General features: G+C 41.6%; 1 protein-coding gene across 1 annotated transcript in view; it reads right to left on the reverse strand.

The window, feature by feature from the left end:
* Nucleotides 1-23,410, reverse strand: part of LOC134347080 (SH2 domain-containing adapter protein F-like) — a 123,778-nt gene that overhangs the window by 94,983 nt on the left and 5,385 nt on the right. Inside the window, exon 3 of the mRNA XM_063049188.1 lies at nucleotides 8,845-8,974. Coding sequence (XP_062905258.1) covers nucleotides 8,845-8,974 — 130 coding nt within the window. The remainder of the gene's footprint in view (nucleotides 1-8,844; nucleotides 8,975-23,410) is intronic.

A 23,410-nucleotide genomic window follows, 5' to 3' on the forward strand; every position in this document is an offset into this window, starting at 1 on the left:
TATTTTAATACCAGGATCATTATCGGTAAAGGTGATGAACTTAAGAGTATGGATCAGTACAAGGGAACAATGAAGTTGTGGCCATGCAGAGACTCGGCTGAGGGAGGGAAGGAATGGGTGCTTAATGTCCCAGGGTTTTGATGTTTTAGAAAAGAGAAAGAGGGAAGTAAAACAGGTGGGTAGTTGCACTGCTAATCAGAGACAATATCACAGCTGCACTCTGAGGAGACATAATGGAGGGCTCGACCACTGAGACTATATAGGTAGAACTCAAAAATAAGATGCCAAGGTAAGAGAACCTTTGATGTTGAGGGAGGTGATGTATTTAGTCAAGAAGGAAAAGGGAACATATGTAAAGCTTAGGAAGCTAGAATTAAATAGAGCCCTTTATTTTTATTTTTAAAAAGCTAGAAAAGAACTCAAGGGGATTTAGAAAGCCAGGATGGGCTTTGAAAGGTCCATGGCAAGAAAGATTATAGAGAATCCCGAAGCATTCTATACATACATCAAGAGCCAGAAGATAACAAGGGAGAGGATGGGACAACATTAGGAGCAAAGGTTGTGGGTGAGGTCCTTACTGAGTACTCTACCTCAGTACTTGCCAAGGAGAAGGATGTGGAGCATAGGACGATTAGTACCATGGGTATTTAAATGCTCGGGTATTTTGAAGTAAAGGAGGATGTAACATTGGGTCTCTTAAAGAACATTAAATTGGATAAGTCCCCAGAGCCTGATGGGATATACTCAGGTTATTGAGGGGCAAGTGATGAGATTGCTGGGGATTTGATCAATATCTTTGTAACCTCCTAACCACAGGTGAGGTCCTAGGGGACTGGTGAGTAGCTAATGTTGTTCCATTGTTCAAAAGAGAACCAGGGATAATCCTGAAAACTATACATCACTCAGTCTCATGTCAGTTGTAGGGAAGTTGCTGGAGAGAGTTCATAAGAATAGGATTTATGAGATTTGGAAAATCATGGCCTAATTAGGGTGAGTCAGCATGGCTTTCTGCGAGGCAAGTTGTGCCTTACTAACTTGATTGAGTTTTCGATGAGGTGACAAGAGTGATTGATGAAGGTAGAGCTATAGACGTCGTTTACGTGGATTTTAATAAGGTATTTGACAAGATCCCTTATGGGAGGCTCATCCAGAAGACTAAGATGCATGGGATCAATGGTGCCTTGGCTGCTTGGATTCAGACTGAGAGTAGTGGTCAAAGGGACCTATTCTAGCTGGAGGTCTGAGATTAATAGTGTTCTGCAGGTATCTGTACTGGGACCTCTACTGTTTGATATGTTTACTAATGATCTGGATGAAAATGTATAGATGGGTGGGTAAGTTTGCAGATGAAACAAAGATTGGTGGTGATACGGTTAACATAGATGACTGGAAAAGAATACAATAGGATATATCAGTTACAAATATGAGCAGAGAAATTGAAGATGGTGTTTAACCCAGCCAAATGTGGTGTTGTACCTTGGTAGATCAAATGTAAAGAGACAGTAACCTGTTAAGAGCAAGACCCTTAATAGTGTTGATTAGCAGAGGGATCATGAAATCCAAGTTCATAGTTCGCTGAAAGTGGCTACGCAGGTTGATAGGGTAGTTAAGGCGGCACATGGCACGCTTGCTATTTTAGTTGAGGCACTGAGCTCAAAAGTCAGGAAGTTATGTTGTAGTTTTTTGATCATGTGTCTATATACTATGCTTTTGCTCTTTTTTTTTGTTGCTGTTTGCTAGATCTGCTTTTTTTGCACATGGGAGGGAGTTGATGTTTTTTTTCTTTGACAGGGTTCTTCTTGCTTAGTGGCTATCCATAAGGAAGACAAATCTCAGGCGTATTGGCATCCATTAGTCTCGTGAGACCATGGATTTGCCCTGGAAGGTTTCCAGGGCGCAGGCCTGGGCAAGGTTATATGGAAGACTGGCAGTTGCCCATGCTGCAAGCCTCCCCTCTCCACGCCACCGATGTTGTCCAAGGGAAGGGCAGTAGGGCATACAGCTTGGCACCGGCATCGTCGCAGAGCAATGTGTGGTTAAGTGCCTTGCTTAAGGACTCAACACGCTGCCTCAGCTGAGGTTCGAACTAGTGACCTTCAGATCACTAGACCGATGCCTTAACCACTTGGCCATGCGCCAAATACTTTGATAGTAAATGTACTTTGATTTTCACACTGAATACAACCAAATAGCACTTTGCATCAACATGACAATACATTACAACCAAATAGCACTTCAAGCTTGCATCAACATGACAAGACATTTAAAGCACAGCACCTATTTGGGCTATGCTTTAAATAGGTGATCTCTGGAGACAAGGTGAAAGAGTCTGCCCTTGATATCAAAGTTCAAAGTAAATTTATTATCAAAGTACATATGTCACCATATACTACCCCGAGTCATTTTCTTGTGGATATTCACAGTAAATACAAAGAAACACAGTAAAATCAATGAAAAACCACACATTTCAGAGACAAACAGCCAATGTGCAAATACAACAAAAAAAAATTAATAATAAATAAGCAATATATATTCAGAGCACAAGTTATAGAGACTTTAAAAGTAAGTCCATAGGTTATGGAATCAGTTCAGTGTTGGGGTGAATGAAGTTAGTGTTCAAGGGCTTGATGGTGAGTGGTAATAACCGCTTCTGAACCTGGTGGCGTGGAACAAGGCAGCACTTGATCAAGTTTGACATCAAGACACCTTGGTAAAACTAAAAGCAATAGGACAACATCCAGTGTTTAGAGTTGTAGCTCACACAACGATAATTTTCTGTGGATGTCACAGGTCAATTGTCACATTTCCCAATATTACTGCAGGTGTTCTATTGGGCAATAAACTAGGATAATCACTGCAGCTGCAATTTCAACGATCTTCCCTCAATCATGAGTTCAGAAGTAGGGATGTTTACAAATGATTGGATGCACAATGTTTAATGCCACGCCCTTTTCCTCAGAAGCTGAAGTCGCCTACGCCTTCATGCAGCAAGACTTCAAAATATTTAACAGTGGCAATAACATTTGCACCACAAAAGAGCTGAGTAGCAACCATGTCTAACAAAATGAAATCTAACCTCTTTGACCTTCAGTAACAGTTCCTCCTTATCCATATGCTGAAAGACAGCATCTAATTAGAAATTCAACTGGACTAGGAACGTCAGCACCAGACCAATAGAGAGAGAGTGAGAGAGCGAGAGAGCGCTTCACACAGGTCGGGGAGAAGAGCTTAAAAAAAGGAGTGTTTCGCAGGGATTGGCGCATTAGCGGCGGACCAATCAATTCGGAATTTATTAGCAGGAGCAAATAAAAGTAAAGCAAGGTCAAAGTAGAGTGACCCTTATGTAAGGGGACCAGTTTAGGAGTGAGAACTTGAGGCTTTGGCGAGGAGGCACAGGTAAGTAGCAAGTAAGGTTTTTGTAGTGGTTGAATAAAAAGTCACTAAATTACAGCTAAGTAAATAAAGGGATGATGCAGGATCAGGTGATGTGCTGCAGCTGTATGATCTGGGAGCTGGTGGACCCTATTGTGGTTCCTGATGACCACACCTGCAGCAAGTGTTGGCTGCCCCAGGAACTCAGGCTCAAAGTTGATGACCTGAAATCTGAGCTTCAAACTTTGCAGCACATCAGGGAGGGGGGAGAGTTAACTGGATTCTCTGTAGTCACACCCATTAGATTAGCTGTCTCAAATTTGATCTGTGGTCAGGGACAAGACAGTGTGACTGCCAGTGAGGCAGGTAGTGGGATGCAAGAGGCAGTGCTGGAGGAGCCTCAGCCCTTCAGCTTGTCCAACAGGTCTGAGATTCTTTGCTTCCAGTGTGCTTGACAGTGGGGGCTGTAGGAAGGATGAGCAACTAACTGTGGCCATTCAAGAGGGGAGAAAGAAATGTAGTGGTAATTAGGGATACTATAGTCAAGGGAATAGGCTGAGTTCTCTGTCACAAGGATAGAGCGTCCCAAAGGCTGTGTTGCCTGCCTGCTGCTCAGGTTCAGGATACCTTATCTGACCTGCAGAGGAATTTTCAGTGGCAGGGGAAAAATCCAGTTGCCGTGGTCCATGTGGGTACCAACAACTCAGGTAGGAGGAGGAAAGAGGTTCTGCTGAAGGAACTTGAGCAGCTCAGGACCAAATTAAAAAGCAGAACCAAAAAGATAGTAATATCTGAATTACTACCTGAGCTACGTGCAAATTGGCATAGGGTCAAGAAGATTAGAGAGTTAAATGCGTGGCTCAAGGATTAGTGTGTGAGAAGTGGGAAATTGGCAACGGTATTGGGGAAGGAGGGAGCTGTACCAATGGGATGGGCTCCACCTGAACCATGACGGGGCCTGGACCCTAGCGAATCACATAACTAGGGCTCTGGTTAGGGTCTTAAACTAAATAGTACAGGGGTGGGTTCAACAAATTAGAGAAGTATGTACAAAGCAAAAAAGTTTGGATAAAAATAAAGAAAAAACAAAAGATAAAAACAGAGAAAAGTAGGAGTGGAGTGAAGAAAAGTCAAGTGCAAAAGAGTAAAAGATTACAAAATTTTAAAAACACAATGAGGTTAAGGGCACTTTATTTGAATGCCCATAGTATTTGAAATAAGGTCAGTGAACTTGCAGCTCAAATCAGTACAAAGAGGTATGATTTAGTGGCCATTACAGAGACGTGGTTGCAGGGTGGAGAGAATTGGGAATTAAATATTCAACGATATCAGGTAATATGGAAGGGTAACCAGGAAGGTAAGTGAGGTGGGGTAGCACTCTTAAAGATGAGATCAGGGCGGTAGTGAGAGACAAATGCAAGATCTAAGGAGCAGAATGTTGAATCCATCTGGGTAGAGATTAGAAATAGCAAAGGTTGGAAAAAAAATTACTGGGAGTTGTCTATTGGCCACCGAATAATAACATTATACTGGCACAGGCAATAAACAAAGAAATATCTGAGGCATGTAAGAACGGAACAACAGTTATCACGGGGGACTTTAACTTGCACATAGATTGGGTGAATCCAAGTTGGCCGAGACAGTCTTGAGGAGGACTTTGTAGAATTCATCCGTGACTGCTTTCTTGAACAGCGTTACTGAACCTACAAGGGACGTGCTATCTTAGATCTGGTCCTGTGCAATAAGACAGGTAAAATTAGTGATCTTATAGTTAGGGATCTTCTTGGAAAGAGTGTTCACAGTATGATTGAACTTCTGAAACAAATGGAGGTTCAAACTAAAACTATTATGCCTAAAAAATGGAGACTACAAAGGAATGAGGGAGGATTTGGCACTGGGAACACAGGCTATATGGTAGGACAGAAGAGGAACAGTGGAAGATTTTCAAAGAGATTTTTCACGGTGTTCAACAGAAGTATATTCCAGTTAAAAGCAAGGACAGTTAAGGGTGGGGAGAGCCAGCCGTGGAAAACTAAGGAAATATAAGTAGGCATTAAACTAAAAGCTTGTGCATACAAAGTTGCCTAGAGTAGTGGGAAACTGGAAGATGGAAGGTGAGGACCTCGATACAATAGCTATCACTAAAGAGGGAGTGTTGAGCAAACTTGTGGGCCTGAAGATAGACAAGTCCCCTGGTCCTAATAGAATGCATCCCAGGGTACTGAAAGAAATGTCAGAAGTTACAGTAGAGGCTTTAGCGATGATTTACCAAAATTGTCTGGACTTTGGGCAGATCCCGGTTGGACTGGAAGACGGTGAATGTCACGCCACTGTTCATAAAGGATTTAGGCAAAAGGCAAGTAACTATAGGTCAACATACATCAAAGTTGCTGGTGAACGCAGCAGGCCAAGCAGCATCTATAGGAAGAGGCGCAGTCCACGTTTCAGGCCGAGACCCTTCGTCAGGACTGAAGGGTCTCGGCCTGAAACGTGGACTGCGCCTCTTCCTATAGATGCTGCTTGGCCTGCTGCGTTCACCAGCAACTTTGATGTATGTTGCTTGAATTTCCAGCATCTGCAGAATTCCTGTTGTTAACTATAGGTCAGATAGTTTAACATCTGTAGTTGGGAAAATGCTTGAAGCTATCATTAAAGGAGAAATAGCAAGGCATCTGGAAAGAAATGGATCCATCAGGAAGATGCAGCATGGATTCAGCAAAGGCAGGTCCTGTATTACAAACTTACTGGAGTTCTTTGAGGATATAATGAATGCAGTGGATAGACGGGAACAGATGGATGTTATTTACTTGAATTTCCAGAAGGCGTTTGATAAGGCACCACATAAAAAGACATCCATAAGGATGCATAGAATTGGGGGCAATGTATTAGCATGGATAGAGGATTGGTTAACTAATATAAAATAGACAGCTAGGATACAGGACCGTCACTCTGGTTGGCAATCAGTGGTGTGCGGTGTGCCGCAAGAGTCGGTGCTGGGCCTGCAACTGCTAATGATATACATTGACAATCTGGAAGAGGGGAATGAGTGTAATGTATCTAAGTTTGCTGATGATACTAAATTGAGTGGAAAAGCAAATTGTACTGAAGATACAAAGAGTCTGCAGAGATATAGATAAGTTAAATGAGTGGGCAAGGGTCTGGCAGATGGAATACAATGTTGGTAAATGCGAGGTCATCCACCTTGGAAGGAAAAATGAAAGAGCAGATTATTATTTAAATAGTAAAAAATTGCAGCATGCTGCTGTGTAGAGGGACTTAGGAGTGTTTCTGCATGAATCATAAAAGGTTGGTTTGCAGGTACAGCAGGCTAACAAGGTGGCAAATAAAATGTTGGCCTTCATTGCTAGAGGGATTGAATTTAAGAGCAGGGAGGTTATGCTACAATTGTACAGGGTACTGGTGAGGCCGCACCTGGAGTACTGCATGCAGTTCTGGTCTCCTTACTTGAAGGAGGATATACTAGCTTTGGAGGCGGTTCAGAGGAGATTCACCCAGGTTGATTCCAGAGATGAGGGGGCTAGACTATGACGAGAGATTGAGTCGCCTGGGACTGTACACATTGGAGAGGAGACCTTATAGAAACATATAAAATGATGAAAGAGATAGATAAGATAGAGGCAGGAAAGTTGTTTCCACTGGTAGATGAGACTAGAACTAGGGGACATAGCCTCAAGATTCAGGGGAGCAGATTTATGATGGAGATGAGGAGGAAATCCGTTTCCCAGAGAGTGGTGAATCTGTGGAATTCTCTGTCCAATGAAGCAGTGGAGGCTACCTCGTAAATAGATTTAAGACAAGGTTGGATAAATTTTTGAATAGTAGGGAAATTAAGGGTTATAGGGAAAAGGCAGGTAGGTGGAGATGAGTCTATGACCAGATCAGCCATGATCTTATTGGATGATGAAGCAGGTTCGACAGACCAGATAGCCTACTCCTGCTGCTATTTCTTATGTTCTTATGTAACAATACCGTGGCTCCAGGAGCAGGCCAGAGGTGGGATATCCTACAGCAAACAACTCATCGTGGGACACTGTCAGCCTTTCTGGGCAATAAGTGGCACGATGGAATATTCTTCACTTCATAACTGTCAAGCAGATTGACACTATCCAGAAGTAACAGCATGCTTGATCGACATCCATCAACTACCCTAAACATTTTGGCACTGTGATTAGAGAATGTATCATCTATACACACTGTTACTCACTTGACTGCTCTGGTATACTCTGTACAGGTGGCCCCTGTTTCCCGAACGTTCGCTTTACGACACCTCGCTGTTACGAAAGACCTACATTAGTTACCTGTTTTCGTTAACAGGTGTCTTCACTGTTATGAACAAAGGCAGCGCGCGCCCGAGCAGCCAAGCTCCTCCCCCGGAACTGTATTCTAGCTGGCATTGCTTAAATACATGCTTTATCTCGTGTGCAGCAATGATTGTAGAAAAGTATTTCTACTTTATATAGGCTGTGTATTTATCATATCATTCCTGCTTTTACTATATGTTACTGTTATTTTAGGTTTCATCTGTTATTTGGCATGATTTTGTAGGTTATTTTTTGGGTCTGGGAACACTCAAAACCCATACTAATAAATGGTAATTGCTTATTCACTTTACAACATTCTGACTTACGAACCATTTCATAGGATCGCTCTACCTTCGGATAGCGGGGGAAACCTGTATTAAGATTTTATTTGTTTTGGTGACCATATGCAAAACTACTGTATATTATCATTTTTTTAATAAATGCACAGTTAAATAGGAAGTCTAACCATTTAACTTATACAATCAAGGATGTTACACTAACAAACAGACCTGGAGTGCAACGTGATAGGGCAGTAACAGTAAATACAAATCAGAATTGGATTCTTAGCTTTATAAAACAGAGAAGAAGCGAAGCAGGAAGTTACATTCATCTGTGTGAGTTATAAATCGCAGGTCAGGGCTTCAGATGGAGCAGTAGGGTAAAATTCTGGACATTAGTGTTTAGGAATGTTTTCAAGGTCTTTTCAAAGGAGGTTTACATAAATGATATTTATGATGCAGGGCCTCAGTTGCATGGAAAGTCCAGAAAAGGCTACAGCTGTTCTTACAGAAGAGAGTGTTAATAGGGAACATGCAGAGGATTCTACATAAGAATTAATTTCCAACATAAAATAGTTAAGCAGAAAATAATGATGCAACTCATTAGTGAAAAAAAAGGCAAGATCCCTTTCTAGGTAAAATAATCCAAGGTACTGTGGTCTGGAATGCACCAACTAGAAGTACAGTAGGTTTACTCGTAAACTTCAAAATAAAACATTATTAATACTTGAAGGGGTGGGGGAGAATTACAAAAGAAGAATTGTTAATAGAAATAAAATTGTCAATGAGCTAGCCAGGGTTTGATTCATATACAAGAGAATATATGCAGTTCAATTAAATCTACTGAAATGAGTTGCACAATATGCTCTTACCTGCCATCATCTTTTGTGCCTCATAAGGTTCCATGTATCCATTATTTTCTATTTCTCTCTTTTTTACAACCTTATTCTTCAATTCATTTTTGGCATCAAATGGGTCAGAGTAGTCATCCCTAAAAGCAACCTGAAACCACCAAAAAGCAACCCGATTACCACCCTGTTTGTAAATGCAACAAGACAGCAGCTTTGACATGGACAGGCTTTCTGATTAAAACAAAACAGCTTGCATCTATTGCACCTTTAATATGGTAAAAATTCTCATGGTCCTTCACAAATAGGAAACAAACAAAGAAATAACGGACTAGAAGGGCCGAGATGGTCTGTTTCTGTGCTGTAATTGTTATATGGTTAAATGAGGGATCTGGAGAGGTATAATATGATTAAGAGTAGTCAGAGTGGCTTTGTCAAGGGCAGGTCATGCCTTATGAGCCTGATTGAATTTTTTGAGGATGTGACTCAACACATTGATGAAGGAAGAGCAGTAGATGTAGTGCATATGGATTTCAGCAAGGCATTTGATAAGGAACCCCATGCAAGGCTTATTGAGAACGTAAGGAGGCATGGGATCCAAGGGGACATTGCTTTGTGGATCCAGAACTGGCTTGTTCACAGAAGGAGAAGAGTGGTTGTAGACGGGTCATATTCTGCATGGAGGTTGGTCACCAGTGGAATGACTCAGGGTTCTGTTCTGGGAACCTTACTCTTCGTTATTTTTATAAATGACCTGGAGGAGGAAGTGGAGGGATGGGTTAGTAAGTTTGCTGATGACACAATGGTTGGAGGTGTTGTGGGTATTGTGGAAGGCTGTCAGAGGTTACAGTGGGACATTGATAGGATGCAAAACTGGGCTGAGAAGTGGCAGATAGAGTTCAACCCAGATAAGTTTGAAGTGGTTCGTTTTGGTAGGTCAAATATGATAGCAGAATATAGTATTAATGGTAAGACTCTCGGCAGTGTGGAGGAGCAGAAGGATCTTGGGGTCTGAGTCCATAGGACACTCAAAGCAGCTGCGCAGGTTGGCTCTGTGGTTAAGGCGGCGTACAGTGTATTGGCCTTCATCAATCATGGAATTGAATTTAGGAGCCGAGAGGTAATGTTGCAGCTATATAGGACCCTGGTCAGACCACACTTGGAGTACTGTGCTCAGTTCTGGTCACCTCACTAAGGATGTGGAAGCCATAGAAAGGGTGCAAAGGAGAATTACAAGGATGTTGCCTGATTGGGGAGCATGTCTTATGAGAGTAGGTTGAGTGAACTCAGCCTTTTCTCTTTGGAGCGACAGAGGATGAGAGATGACCTGATACAGGTGTATAAGATGATTACAGGCATAGATCGTGTGAATAGTCAAAGGCTTTTTCCCAGGGCTGAAATGGTTGCCACAAGAGGACACAAGTTTTAGGTAACACATATCAAAGTTGCTGGTGAACGCAGCAGGCCAGGCAGCATCTCTAGGAAGAGGTACAGTCGATGTTTTGGGCCGAGACCCTTTGTCAAGACTAACTGAAGGAAGATCTAGCAAGAGATTTGAAAGTGGGAGGGGGAGGGGGAGATCCAAAATGATAGGAGGAGGGGGAGGGATGGAGCCAAGAGCTGGACAGGTGATTGACAAAAGGGATACGAGAGGATCATGGGACAGGAGGCGCAGGGAGAAGGAAAAGGGGGAGGGGGGGAGAAACCCAGACGATGGGCAAGGGGTATAGTCAGAGGGACAGAGGGAGAAAAAGGAGAGACAGAGAGAGAGAAAGAATGCGTGTATATAAATAAATAATGGATGGGGTATGAGGGGGAGGTGGGTTTAGGTGCTGGGGAGTAGGTACAGAGGAGATGTCAGGGGTAAGTTTTTTTTTACACAGAGAGTGGTGAGTGCATGGAATGGGCTGCTGGCAACGGTGGTGGAGGCGGATACGATAGGGTCTTTTAAGAGACTTTTAGATAGGTACATGGAGCTTAGTAAAATATGGGGCTTATCGGTAAGCCTAGTAATTTCTAAGGTAGGGACATGTTCGGCACAACTCTGGGGGCCAAAGGGCCTGTATTGTGCTGTAGGTTCTCTATGTTTCTATGTAAAAGGACGCAATATTAAAAACAGAAAAAGTAGGAAATTCTTGGTGTTGGGCAGTGTCTGAAAACTATTTTCATCAGACTGGAAAAAGTTAAGATAAGTGACAGGTTTTAAAAGGTACAGGGCAGGGAATAAGATGAGTGGACAAAAAGGAAAGGAAGCTTTGCATGGGCAGGAAAAATTAAAGAGGGATTTATAAAAAATAGAAGATAGTCTTGAAATAGACGCAAAGGGAAGAGCAAACTCATTACTAACAGTTGTTGCACAAATTAAAAGGTTCCTGAAATTATAAACTGGCTAATCAAATATTTCATATTTAACCATGGAAGATGAATCCCTGGATCTGGTAGAGCTAACACACCGGGAGGGCTGGAGATATTCATGTCAGTGCAAGTTCAGACTGGTTGGGGTGGTGCATATTCAGAGCGCTGCTGGGAGAATTCAGTAATGCTAATTTGACCAAAATCATGGTCACCTTTCTACTATTTGCACTGATTGACTGGTCTAATTGAAATACTTAATTAAAGCATGTGAATGCACATGTCATGTTACGGAAGTCATACATTCCCAGTTTTTCTTGTTCAGTTTTATGCTTCCTTGTTTTGAACATGAAAGTGCAAAGGTCTACTTAATGCTGAGGAACTATACAAAAATGAAAGTAAGAGATTTGAGAATATATACCTCAATGAAATTTTGAAATGAATCACCAAAAATGACACCAGCATAAGTGCTGCACAAACATGATCAAACACATGACCAGGTATTAAGGCAAACCTGGGTTATCTGGCTTATAAAAACAAGAGGTGTTGACATTTTTTTCAGAGCAAAGACTTTTCATAGATTAATAAATGCCAAGGTTACTGTGTTTTGATTTAGTTAGAATCTTGATTGAGAAACAGTCCTGTATGACTGTAGTACATCAAAGTCTAGCAAGAAGGGTCCCAATATTAAATTGTTGCATAAATTGCTTGAAGGAGCAAGTATACCAGTAGGAAATAACACAAGTAAAAAAAAAATCAAGATGCCTCCCCCTGTTCAAAGCAATTGGTAGAACTAAGAACCACTAAGAGCTTGGGACAACAGGGAGAACACTGCAGGATAATCCTAGAAGGTAGGAAGGACACCAGTAAACCACTCCATATCCACGTGCTCTCAGTTCAGTTTCAGTTACCTAGGAATGCTTTAAGCATACAATGGACTGGGAGTATGGACTGGATGAGGCAAAAGAACTATCCTATGCACAAAGGAAAGTATTGGTGCTAAGGTCAAGAGCTTTGAGTTCCTAGGAGTCAACATCAACAACCTATCCTTGCCCAACTAATGTAGATGCCACGGCAAAGAAAGCACACCAGTGCCTACACTCAGGAGGTTAAATTAAACTCTCACCAGTTTTAATCAATGCACCAAAGAAAGCATCCTATGTGGATGCATCATGGTTTTGAATGGCAACTGTTTTGCCCGAGACTGCACAAAACAACAGAAAGATGTGGGGACAACTCAGCTAATCATGGATACTAACCCCTGTTCCATGGACTCTGTCAGTATTTCCTGCTGCCACGGTAAAGCAGCCAGAATAGTCAAAGACCACCCCCACCCGCCAACCCAGACATACTCTTCTCCCCCTCTGATTGGGTAGTAGATAGAAAATCATGAAAACATATTAAACTTAAAAATACCTTCTATCCCACTGTTCTAAGACCACTAAACAGTACACTAATACAATAAATGGAATCTTGACCTTGCACTTTATCTGCCTGCAGTGCACTTTCCCTATAACTCTAACACTTTATTCTGATTGTTTTATCATTTCCTGTAATACTACCTTAATGGACGGGTGTAATGAAGTGAACAGTATAAATGGCATAAAAAAACAAAGTGCTCCTCAGTACATGTGACAATAATAAACCAATTTACCACTTTCTTCACTACACAGGTTTTTTTTGTTAGCTACTTGTGGTGAAATAATTTAGTTGCTGTGACATTTAAATACTTTAGTTCTAACTTTCCAAAACACTCTCAACTCAAGAATTCCAATTGAAACATTACAAATTATTTTGTTCTTCAAGAAAATGGAGAAGACAGGAAATGTTCACCCAACATGTTATGGGAAAGCTAATGAAGCATATAATTAAGAACAAGTTAACTAAGTACTTAAAACATTTTGATCTCATGAGAGAGTGAAGATGAATTTCTAAAATGTGAATGGTATCCAATAAAACTAAATAAATAAGAGAATAAAACAATAGTAGAAATGACATTAACAGCTTATCTATTCAGTAATGTTCTACACTATCATCTAACACAAATGACACCAGAGCATTGGTCATCTCGGGAGAATGACAAAAACCAATCTGTTATCTTTCACTTAATAACATGCAAGTGTACCAATTAGAAAGAAAAGACTGATGGTGTTCCACCAGAATGTATATTGAGGTTTTAATTATTCAAAGTTTACTAATTGGTAGATAGACATATGGGTATTACACTAAGTTTGCCAAAGCACAATTAGTTGGCCATGTTGACATGAACATTAAATTAAATAAACTATAAAACTGAGCCACATTAATTTCAATGCAAAACCATTCCTTGAATCCAAATTATTCATGCAGAATAGGATACAGAGATATTAAGGATATGGGGCCAAATGAGATCGATTAACATTTAAATCAACCAGGAGCTCATTAAGTTGTGGAACATAAATGATTGCCCAATTTGTCTGCTGCTATTCCTTGATGCAGAATAGCTCAGGTCCCAAAGTTTGCAAATTTCTTCAGTTTATTCATGAGGACTTTCTGGAACTGAAGGTACTTAAAATAACAAAACCACAATCCATGCCAAAACTTGTAACAAGTAATGACCCAGAAATAATCAGCAGCTAACAAAAAAAATACTAACTGAATATTAACCATAACATGATCCAATTACATTTAAAAAGACTAAGCCACAAACCAACAGTTAAATTTCACTAAGGCTGTTTTTAAGGGTTGAGGCAGAAATTGATAACAGCAGAACGGGTAGAAGAGCTAACAGCAAATAGCACAAGGGAATAGTGGCAGATAATACAAGCAACAGTTGATATGAATATAATGAAAGGACAATTGCTCAGCTACTGTAATTAAATAGCCTAGTCAAAGTTAGTGAAAGGAGAAGTTAAAATTAAAGGCTATACAAATGTAAATAATATTGGAGATTGCGCAAGTTGTTGAAACCCAGAGACAATGAATACAGTGTACCCCCGTGCTATGGAGACTGCGATCCATTTTCCATAAGGCAAACCTTTATTCCCTCCATCAAGTCCCACAATATACGCTCAGTGGCCATCTTATTGGGTACACCAGCACATTAACGCAAGTATCTAATCAGCCAATCATGTAGCAGCAACTCAATGCATAAATTCACGCAGATGTGGTCAAGTAGTTCAGTTGTTGTTCAGACCAAACATCAGCATGAGTAAGAAATGTGACTGACCATGGAATGATTGTTGGTGCCAGAGGGGTAATTTGAGAATCTCAGGCTACGTCCACACTAGACCGGATAATTTTGAAAATGCCGGTTCCACACTAGGTGTTTTTCAAAATATCTCCGTCCACATTAAAACGGATATTTGGACGAATCTACTCCTACTGGGCATGCGCAGACACATCTACAGAAAACAAGCGAAGAGGAATCGGTATAATGTTTATGTTTCCACGGTGGCGTTGTTATTTCCGTTGGTCAAAAACTAGAGTACCAACAACAGTGAAAGAATGTTTTCAACAATGTCTTCGAGGAATACAAAGAAAACCTCCGCGGGAAAAAGCAGACCAGACTTCTTTGTTTAGACAGACAATGAAGTCGAGCTGTTTCTGCGAATTACAAATGACTATAAAGTCAGCAAAGCAGTCGAGAACATAGAGATGTTTAACTCCAAACAAGCTATTAATGTAGACAATAAAGTAAACAACATGAAGCCGTCCTCTACCCAAGATCAACAAGAGAGTGGAATCTTCTGCCGCCAGACCTGCGCAGTATTTCTGACATTAATACTCAATCAAATCAATTTAGGGGATCTAGTCAAAAAAGCTCACTTTACAATTTAACTCTCACACCGTTCACACCGACTGCGCGTTATAACAGCTGTCCGGCAGTGCTTGCGCAGTACCAAGCAGAAGCAGAAAAAGCATTGTTGTTGTGGTGTTGCCATGACAGCGTTTTTAAATATCTCCGTTTACCCCATCCGCACTACAACGCGCAACAATCGTTTTCAAACTTACACACTCTGGAGAGTGTTTTAGAAAAGCTCCGTTTTCGGGGGATGAGAACGCCGTTTCAATGCGGTCGGAGGGTCAAGATGAAGAGAAAAAGCTTCGTTTTCAAAATTATCCGGCGTAGTGTGGACGCAGCCTCAGAAATTACCGATCTTCTGGGATTTTCACACATAATAGTCTCTAGAGTTTACAGAGAATGGTGCAAAAAACTTCCAGTGAGAGGCAGTTCTGTGGGTGAAAATGCCTTGTTAATGAGAGGTCAGAGGAGAATGGCCAGACTGTTTCAAGCTGACAGAAAGGTGACAATAACTCAAATAATGATTCGTAAAAACAGTGATGTGCTGAACAGCATCTCTGAATGCACAACATGTTGAACCTTTAAGTAGATGGGCTACAGCAGCAGAAGACCATTAACATGCATTCAGTGGCGACTATATTAGGTATTGGAGTGTACCTAATATAGTGGCTATTAAGCGGAAGGAGGGATGTGTTCCCATAGCAAGTTTTTCCTCTCAGCAGCAATGCCTCCACAGCTGCATTGTATAAGTGAGAAAATTCTGATTGTATTGTAAATAGAAGAGAAAGGGTTGTTGCTTTAATAGAATTAGAAACTACATTGCTTGATAATGCATCATTGTATGTCAGGCAACCATCACACTAGAGGGATGTGTCCCTAGAAAATATAGCCATATTGTGATTTTCTGTAACCCCCCACTTCCCACTGAATCGCATGTTCTCAACATCAGTACATTCCTACTGGATTTGTTTCCTCCTCCCGCCCCCCCCCCCGCCCACCCATATTCAGCTATTTTACCAGTGATCACAAAAGTGACCCATCAGTTATTTAACAGCTACAAATCCTGGGGGATTTTGTCGGTTTTTGGTCTCAGTCACTCGGTACTGAGGAGCAGTAAGATTTGGATATAACGTCACAGTCTCAACTGGGTTGCAGGTCACAGCTGAGTTCCCCTTTTGATTTGCCCACCCCAGTCCGAGGATGTGAACACACACCTTATGGTGCTGGGACATTTTCTCTGATGCACAAGGGTCTGGGATTAGTAAGGAGCTTAGGACGTGGCTATGTCAAGAAAATGGATGGCATTCAAAGATCAGGGATTAGTTTAAAAGGAGCTGGCCATAGCTTTAGAGGTTCCAAAGTTCTGTTATCGAAGTACAGATATGTCATCGTATATAACCATAACTCACATTTTCTTGTGGGCATACTCAATAAGTCTATAGAGTAATAACATAACAGAGCCAATGAAAGACCACTTGGGCATTCAACCAGTGTACAAAAGACAACAAACGGTGCAAATACAAAAGGAAATAATAAATAACAAGAACACGAGACGAAGAGTCCTAGAAAGTGAGTCCAAACAACAGGAATTCTGCAGATGCTGGAAATTCAAGCAACACACATAAAAGTTGCTGGTACTACTGACTAAGGGTCTCAGCCTGAAACGTCGACTGCACCTCTTCCTAGAGATGCTGCCTGGCCTGCTGCATTCACCAGCAACTTTTAGAAAGTGAGTCCATTGGTTGTAGGAATATTTCAATGATGGGGCAAGTGAAGTTGAATGAAGTTATCCCTTTGGTTCAAGAGCCCGATCATTGAGGGGTAGTAGCTATTCCTGAACCTGGCAGGTCGGCTCTTGCATCTTCTTCCTGAAGGCAGCAGTGAGAAGAGAGCATGTCTTAGGTGGTGGGGGCCCCTGATGATGAATGTTGCTTTCCTGTGAAACAATAAAACCGAGGAATTTAAAGTTGCTGGTCCTCTCCACCCGTGGTCCGAGTGAGGACTGGCTAATGGACCTTTGGTTTAATTCTCTTGCAGTCAACAACCAGCGCGAGTCTTGTTGACAATGAACAAAAGGTTGTTGTTAAGGCATCACCCAGCCAGATTCTCAGTCTCCCTCTTATATGCTGATTCATCACCACCTTCGATTCAGCCTACAACAACGGTGTCATCAGCAAACTTGAATATGGCATGGGAGCTGTTCTTAGCCACACAGTCGTAAGTGTAAAACGAGGGGGCTAAGCACACAGCCTTGTGGCACCTGTGCTGATGGAGATCGTGGAAGAGATGTTGTTGCCAATTCACACTGACATTGAGGATCCAAGTGCAAAAGGAGGTATTGAGACCAAAGTCTAGGAGTGTATTGATTAGCTTTGAGGGAATGATGGCATTGAATGCTGAGCTGTAGTCAATAAAGAGCATCCTAATACATGCATCTTTGCTATCCAGATTTTCCCAGGTTGAGTGGAGAGCCAATGAGATGACACCTGCTGTGGACCTGTTGTTCCAGTAGGCAAACTGAAGTGGATTCAAGTTGCTTCTCAGGCAAAATTGATATGTCTCATCACCAACCTCTCAAAACACTTCATCACTATGTGTGTAAGTGTTAGTGGACGACAGCCATTGAGGCATGTTATTCTTGGGTACCTGTATAATTGAAACCTACTTGAAGCAGGTGAATACCTCAGTCCGTCTAGGTGAGAGATTAAGGATCTCAGTGAACACTCCAGCCAGTTGATTAGCACAGGTCTTCAGTACTTGGCCAGGAACCCCATCTGGACTGGATGCTTTTCACAGGTTCACCCTCCTGAAGATTGCTCGCACATCAGCATCAGACTGAAATCACAGGATCATTGGGAGCTTGTGATGATTTTCCTATGTTTTGATGGTCAAAGCAAGCATAAGAAAGCATTGTGTTCATCTGGAAGTGAAGCCCTGCTGTTACCTCTGTAGCTTGATTTCACTTTACAAGAGGTGATAATTCTCAAATCCTGCCACAACTGACAATCGTCCTTTGTTGTTTCAAGTTTAGTCCAGAATTATGAGATGGCTTTCTGGAGATCATACCCGGACCTCTAGGAACTTGCTTGGTCACCAGACTTGAATGCTTTTGATCTGGCTCTCAGCAGATTGTGATCTCATGCTTCATCCAGGGTTTCTGATTGGGGAAACGGAATGATTTGTGGGAACACACTCGTCCACAACTGTTTAAATAAAGTCATGATACCCATGGTGTATTCATTCAGATCCACAGATGGGTCCTTGAATACGGTCCGGTCTACTACATCGAAGCAATCCCATAGCTGATCCTCCGCCTCCTGCAACTACCTCTTTGTTGTCCTAATCTCGAGCTTTGCTCCTTAGCCTCGGCCTGCATGCAGGTAAGACAACGACAGCCTCAAGAAATAATTTACCGAAATGTGGTCTAGGCATGGAATGGTAGACATTTCTTATCATATTATCTCCTCTCTGCACTGCATAACGCAGAGAATGCTTCTGAGATGTCTGTTCACATGTCTCTAGACTGGAGAGGGCTTGGCAAAGGAGTGGCTCAGCTGTTCCTGCCAATGCAATCGATGCACTAATGTTACATCCAAACCTTACTGTCTCAGTATCTAACATGGTGTGTTGGATAGTGGAGAATGCTGTCATAGATTACAATGGGACTCAAACAAGATGTAGAACTAGATACACAAATGGCAGGAGTTTCATTTAGAAATGCGTACAGGGATACAATTTGGAAGATCAAACTTGAAAACAGAGTCGAAGGATAAAGGGAGGATTCTTAGCAGCGTGGATAAACGCAAGAATCTTGGGGTCCTTCCAAATCTGTCAAAGCTGCCCCGCAAATTAACAGGGTAGTTAAGAAAATATACTGTGTACTTGCCTTCATTAATCAGGGGACTGAGTTCAAGAGCACGAGGAAATGTTGCAGCTCTATAAAACTCTGGTTCGATGACACATGGAGTATTGCATTCAGTTTTGATTGTATCATTATAGAAAGGATGTGGAAGTACATTTATTATCAAAGTATGTATACTCTGTACAACCTTGAGATTTGTCTCCGTATAGGCAGCCACAAAACAGAGAAATCCAATAGGTCCCACTAAAATGACTGTCAATCCCACTAAGACACCAAGTGTAAAAAAATAAAATCAAATGTGCAAACAATAATAAGTAAACAAATCACATTGACAACTGAAGATCACGAAAGGGAGCTCACAGCCACGAAGCCAGTCATCACTGCAGCCAGTTCAGAAGCCTGTTCGTTGCAGGCCACGGCCTTAGTTCAGTGCAGAGACGAGTAAACCTTGCCATGCAGTAACTGAACGCATCCCCAGCCCTGACACCCTGACCGTTTCAATCTAACCTGGTGCTTAAATCAACTAAATATTGGCTCATTCCTCGCTCTCGAACCTGGGCTCTACTGCCTCAATATGCTCTCGGGCCTGGGCCCCTCTGCCTCAATTTAGCCCAGTCCCAACCTTTTCAATCTGGCCTGGTGCTTAAATCTGACAAACAGTGGCTTGGCTCAAAAACTCAACTCCGAAAGGGAAGTCACAGGCTATTGATTGGAGTAATTGTTGTCCATAAAAGGTGTGAATAATAGAGTAGTTAGTAGCTTTGTTCGCTGCCAGCATGGCATCACTGTGTTTCACCAGCACCATCTTAAACTAGAGGTTTAACATGTCCTACAAGGAAAAGTTGAGCAAGTATGAGAGGTGACTTGATAGAGGTGTATAAGACTATGAGAGCCATAGACAGTGAGTTGCCTGCAGCAACAGGCAATACCATGAACTCTGTTCAAAGTGAGTGGAAGAATGTTCCATGATAGGTGGTAGGTGGCTCAAATGTACTGCCAGGGATAGTGGTAGAGGCTGATACAATAGGGATATTTAAGAACTTCCTAGATAGGCTCACAGATGTGAGCAAAATGGAGGGTTACGGCTGTGGAGGAGAAAAGGGTTAGACCAATTATGGAGTAAATTTATGTAGGACGGCACAGCATCTTGGGCCACATTAATTCCAAAGGATCGCTGTTTTTACTGTAATCCATATATACTTTTAGAATTAATGTGACACTAATGTGTTATAGGGATAATATTTCCTCCTAAATCACACATTAATGAAAAAAAATTAATTTTCCACAATGCATCATACATGTTAATCAACATAAGGAGAATTAGGGAAAAATAAGGTGAGACAGGAGGAACAAACAAGTATATACCTGTAGAAAAGAATGAGGTGTGTACACCTCTTACATTCAGTAAGTATAGACAGCAGTTCTCAAAGGCTTAGGAATTCACATCTGACAAAACCTATTTACTACAACACAAACTACTTGGCTTGCAAAATAAATATTTTAAGGAGAGACTAATTGCATTTTCACTTGAAAATGATACATACACTCACCTCTTTACAAACAAGCAAAAGTTTTAACTTTAAAATCTAACATACTCCAAATATCTGGACACGCAAAAGCAGCCAAAAGTGTACGGCCATGGGACATTAAAAACTAGGGATTACATTAAATATGCACTCAGTAGACAAATTGTAACACCTAATTACTACTCAGCACTTCAGTTTTGATCTGTTGGTATCTTTTCTGGTACACTTACATTTACCTACAAGAAAGCAGTAGGTACAGTCCGGTCCAACACAGGTAAACCCCTCGCCACCACTGGGCACACCTACATTGAGCGGTGTCACAGGAAAGCAAAATACATCATCAACGACCCCCACCATCCAGGCCAGGCTCTCTTCTCTCTGCTGTCATCAGGAAGCAGGTACAGGAGCCTCAGAATCCACACCACCAGGCTCAGGAACAGTTATTACCCCTCAACCATCAGGCTCTTGAACCAGTGGGGATAATTTCACTCACCCCATTACTGAACTGTTCCCACAACCTATGAACTCACTTACAAGGACTCTATCTCATTTTATTGATTTTTTTGTATTTGCAGTTTGTCTTTTGTACATTGGCTGGGACAGTGGTATATTGATTCTGTATTTCTTGTATTTATTGTGAATGGCCACAAGAAAATGAATCTCAAGGTTGCACATGGTGACATATATGCACTTTGATAATAAATTTACTTAAACCCAGGCCCAGAATACAGGAATCAGTTCACACATCAAAGCAAAGATTGAAGGAGGGGTGCAGAGATTAATAATCTTGCAAAATCATTCTAATTGCCAAAGGGCCACAATGGTTCAAATAGGGTTGTTGTATTTAACATATTACCAATGGCGTGGAGTCTTCTAGTGGTTACCTCAATAACTGTACTGTAAGAAACTCTTGAAATCTGACCTTTCCCTTTAATGGCCTATGCAGACTTTGAAAGATCAGTTACAAATATATTTGGTTGCTGCAGAATGATTGCTCCTCTAATAAACTAATCATTCCACTCAAGGCAACTGGACTTGGTATCAACACCTTTTCTGCTAAAAGCTTTCCCACACAGATCACATCGAGGATGTAGTCCGTGCTTTTGCTGGTCTCAATGCTCCCTTCAACTGATTGTTCATCTGGAGGGCTGTAGGTGGTAAACAGCAGGTTTCCATCAGGAATCCAGAGTTAACAGTGAGGATTCTAGGAGGTCCATCCAGTCTACATGTTAATCAGAGATGCACCTGATCTTTTCCTTGGACATGATATTCCAGGGGAAAAAAATGAATGCTGACTGAAAGATCAACTGGTGTTAGCATATGCACAGTGCTACCTGACAAAGCAAGGGACAACTTTTCTCTTTGGCACCCCAGTTGCCAAGTGTTGACAAGGAAGACCTTCCAGTAACAAGACAGAACATTTTTGCGCTGTCAGTAACACGTCAAAAACAATATTTGTTTCAATATTCTTATTCACCTTTGAATCTGGGATTTGCACACAATACTATATGCACGTGCATCTTGGATGGTATTCTGATGCATCCTGTTGCATCTCAAAGACTGGGGTGTCCCAATATAAAACCATTAAATCTGATGTAACTATTAGTGATGTGGTAAAAATTAGTGTTTGTGTCCTCCAAAATACTAGCAATATTAGCTTCAAAGTTCAAAATATATATGTCACCATATACCACCCAGAGATTTACTCTCCTGTGGACATACTCAATAAATCAATAGAATAACAACCACAACAGAATCAAAGAAAGACCAAACCAGCTTAGGCATTCAACCAGTGTACAAAAGACAAACTGTGTAAACACTAAAACAAAGAAATAAAAATAAAATAAACAAACAATAAACATCAAGAACGAGATGAAGAGTCCTTGTAAGTGACTGTATAGGTTGTGAGTACATTCGAATGATGGGGCAAGTGAAGATGAGTGAAGTTATCCCCTTTGGTTCAAGAGCCTGATGACTGAGAGATAATAACATTTCCTGAATCTTGTGGTGCCACTGAGGCTCCCGTAACTTCTTCCTGATGGCAGCAGCAAGAAGAGAGCATGCCCTGGGTGGTGGGGTCCCTGATGATGGATGCTGTTTTCATGTAGATGTACTCAATGGTGGGGAGGGCTTTACCTGTGATGGACTAGGCCTTACCCACTACCTTTTGTACGATTTTCCATTCCAGGACATTGGTGTTCTCATACCAAGCTGTGATGCGGCCAAGTCAAAATACTCTTCACTACACATCTATAGAAGTTTGTCAAAGTTTTAGATGTCATGCCACAAGTTTACAAATTCTGAAGGAAGCAGAGGTGCTGCAGTATTTTCTTCATAATTACAAATACGTGCTGGGCCCAGGACAGGTTCTCCCAAAGAATAACACTGAGGAATTCAAAGTTGCTGAACCTCTGACAAGGATTGGCTCATGGACCTTTGGTTTCCTTCTCCAGAAGTCAATAATTAGCACCTTGGTCTTGATCACATTGAGTAAGAGGTTGCTATGACACCACTCAGGCAGTTTTACAATATGCTGATTCATCACCACCTTTGATTCATCCTACGAAAGTATCATCAGCAAACTTGAATATGGCATTGGATCTGTGCCTAACTACACAGACATAGATGTAAAGTGATTGGAGCCAAGGGCTAAGCACACAGCCTTGTGGTATACCTGTTCTGATGGAGATTGTGGAAGAGATGTTGCTGCTACTCCAAACTGACGGGGGTCTGTAAGCGAAGAAATCAAGGATGCAATTGCATAACGAGTTACTGAGGCTGAAGTCTTGCAGCTCATTGATTAGTTGTGAGGGGATGATGGTATTGAATGCTGAGCTGTAGTTGATAAAGAACAGCCTGATATATGCATCTTTGTGGTCCCTTGTTCCAGGGTTCAGTGAAGAGCCAATGAGATGGTATCTGTTGTGACCTGTTCCGCCAGTAGGCTAACTGAGTGGATCACCAAGTCACTTCTCAGGCATGAGTTGATATGTTTCATCATCAACCTCTTAAAACACTTCATCACTGTGTATTAGGTGCTACTGGATGATAGTCATCGAGACAGGT

Source organism: Mobula hypostoma, chromosome 5 (genome assembly GCF_963921235.1).
Source record: "Mobula hypostoma chromosome 5, sMobHyp1.1, whole genome shotgun sequence".
NCBI classification, from domain to species: Eukaryota; Metazoa; Chordata; class Chondrichthyes; order Myliobatiformes; family Myliobatidae; genus Mobula; species Mobula hypostoma.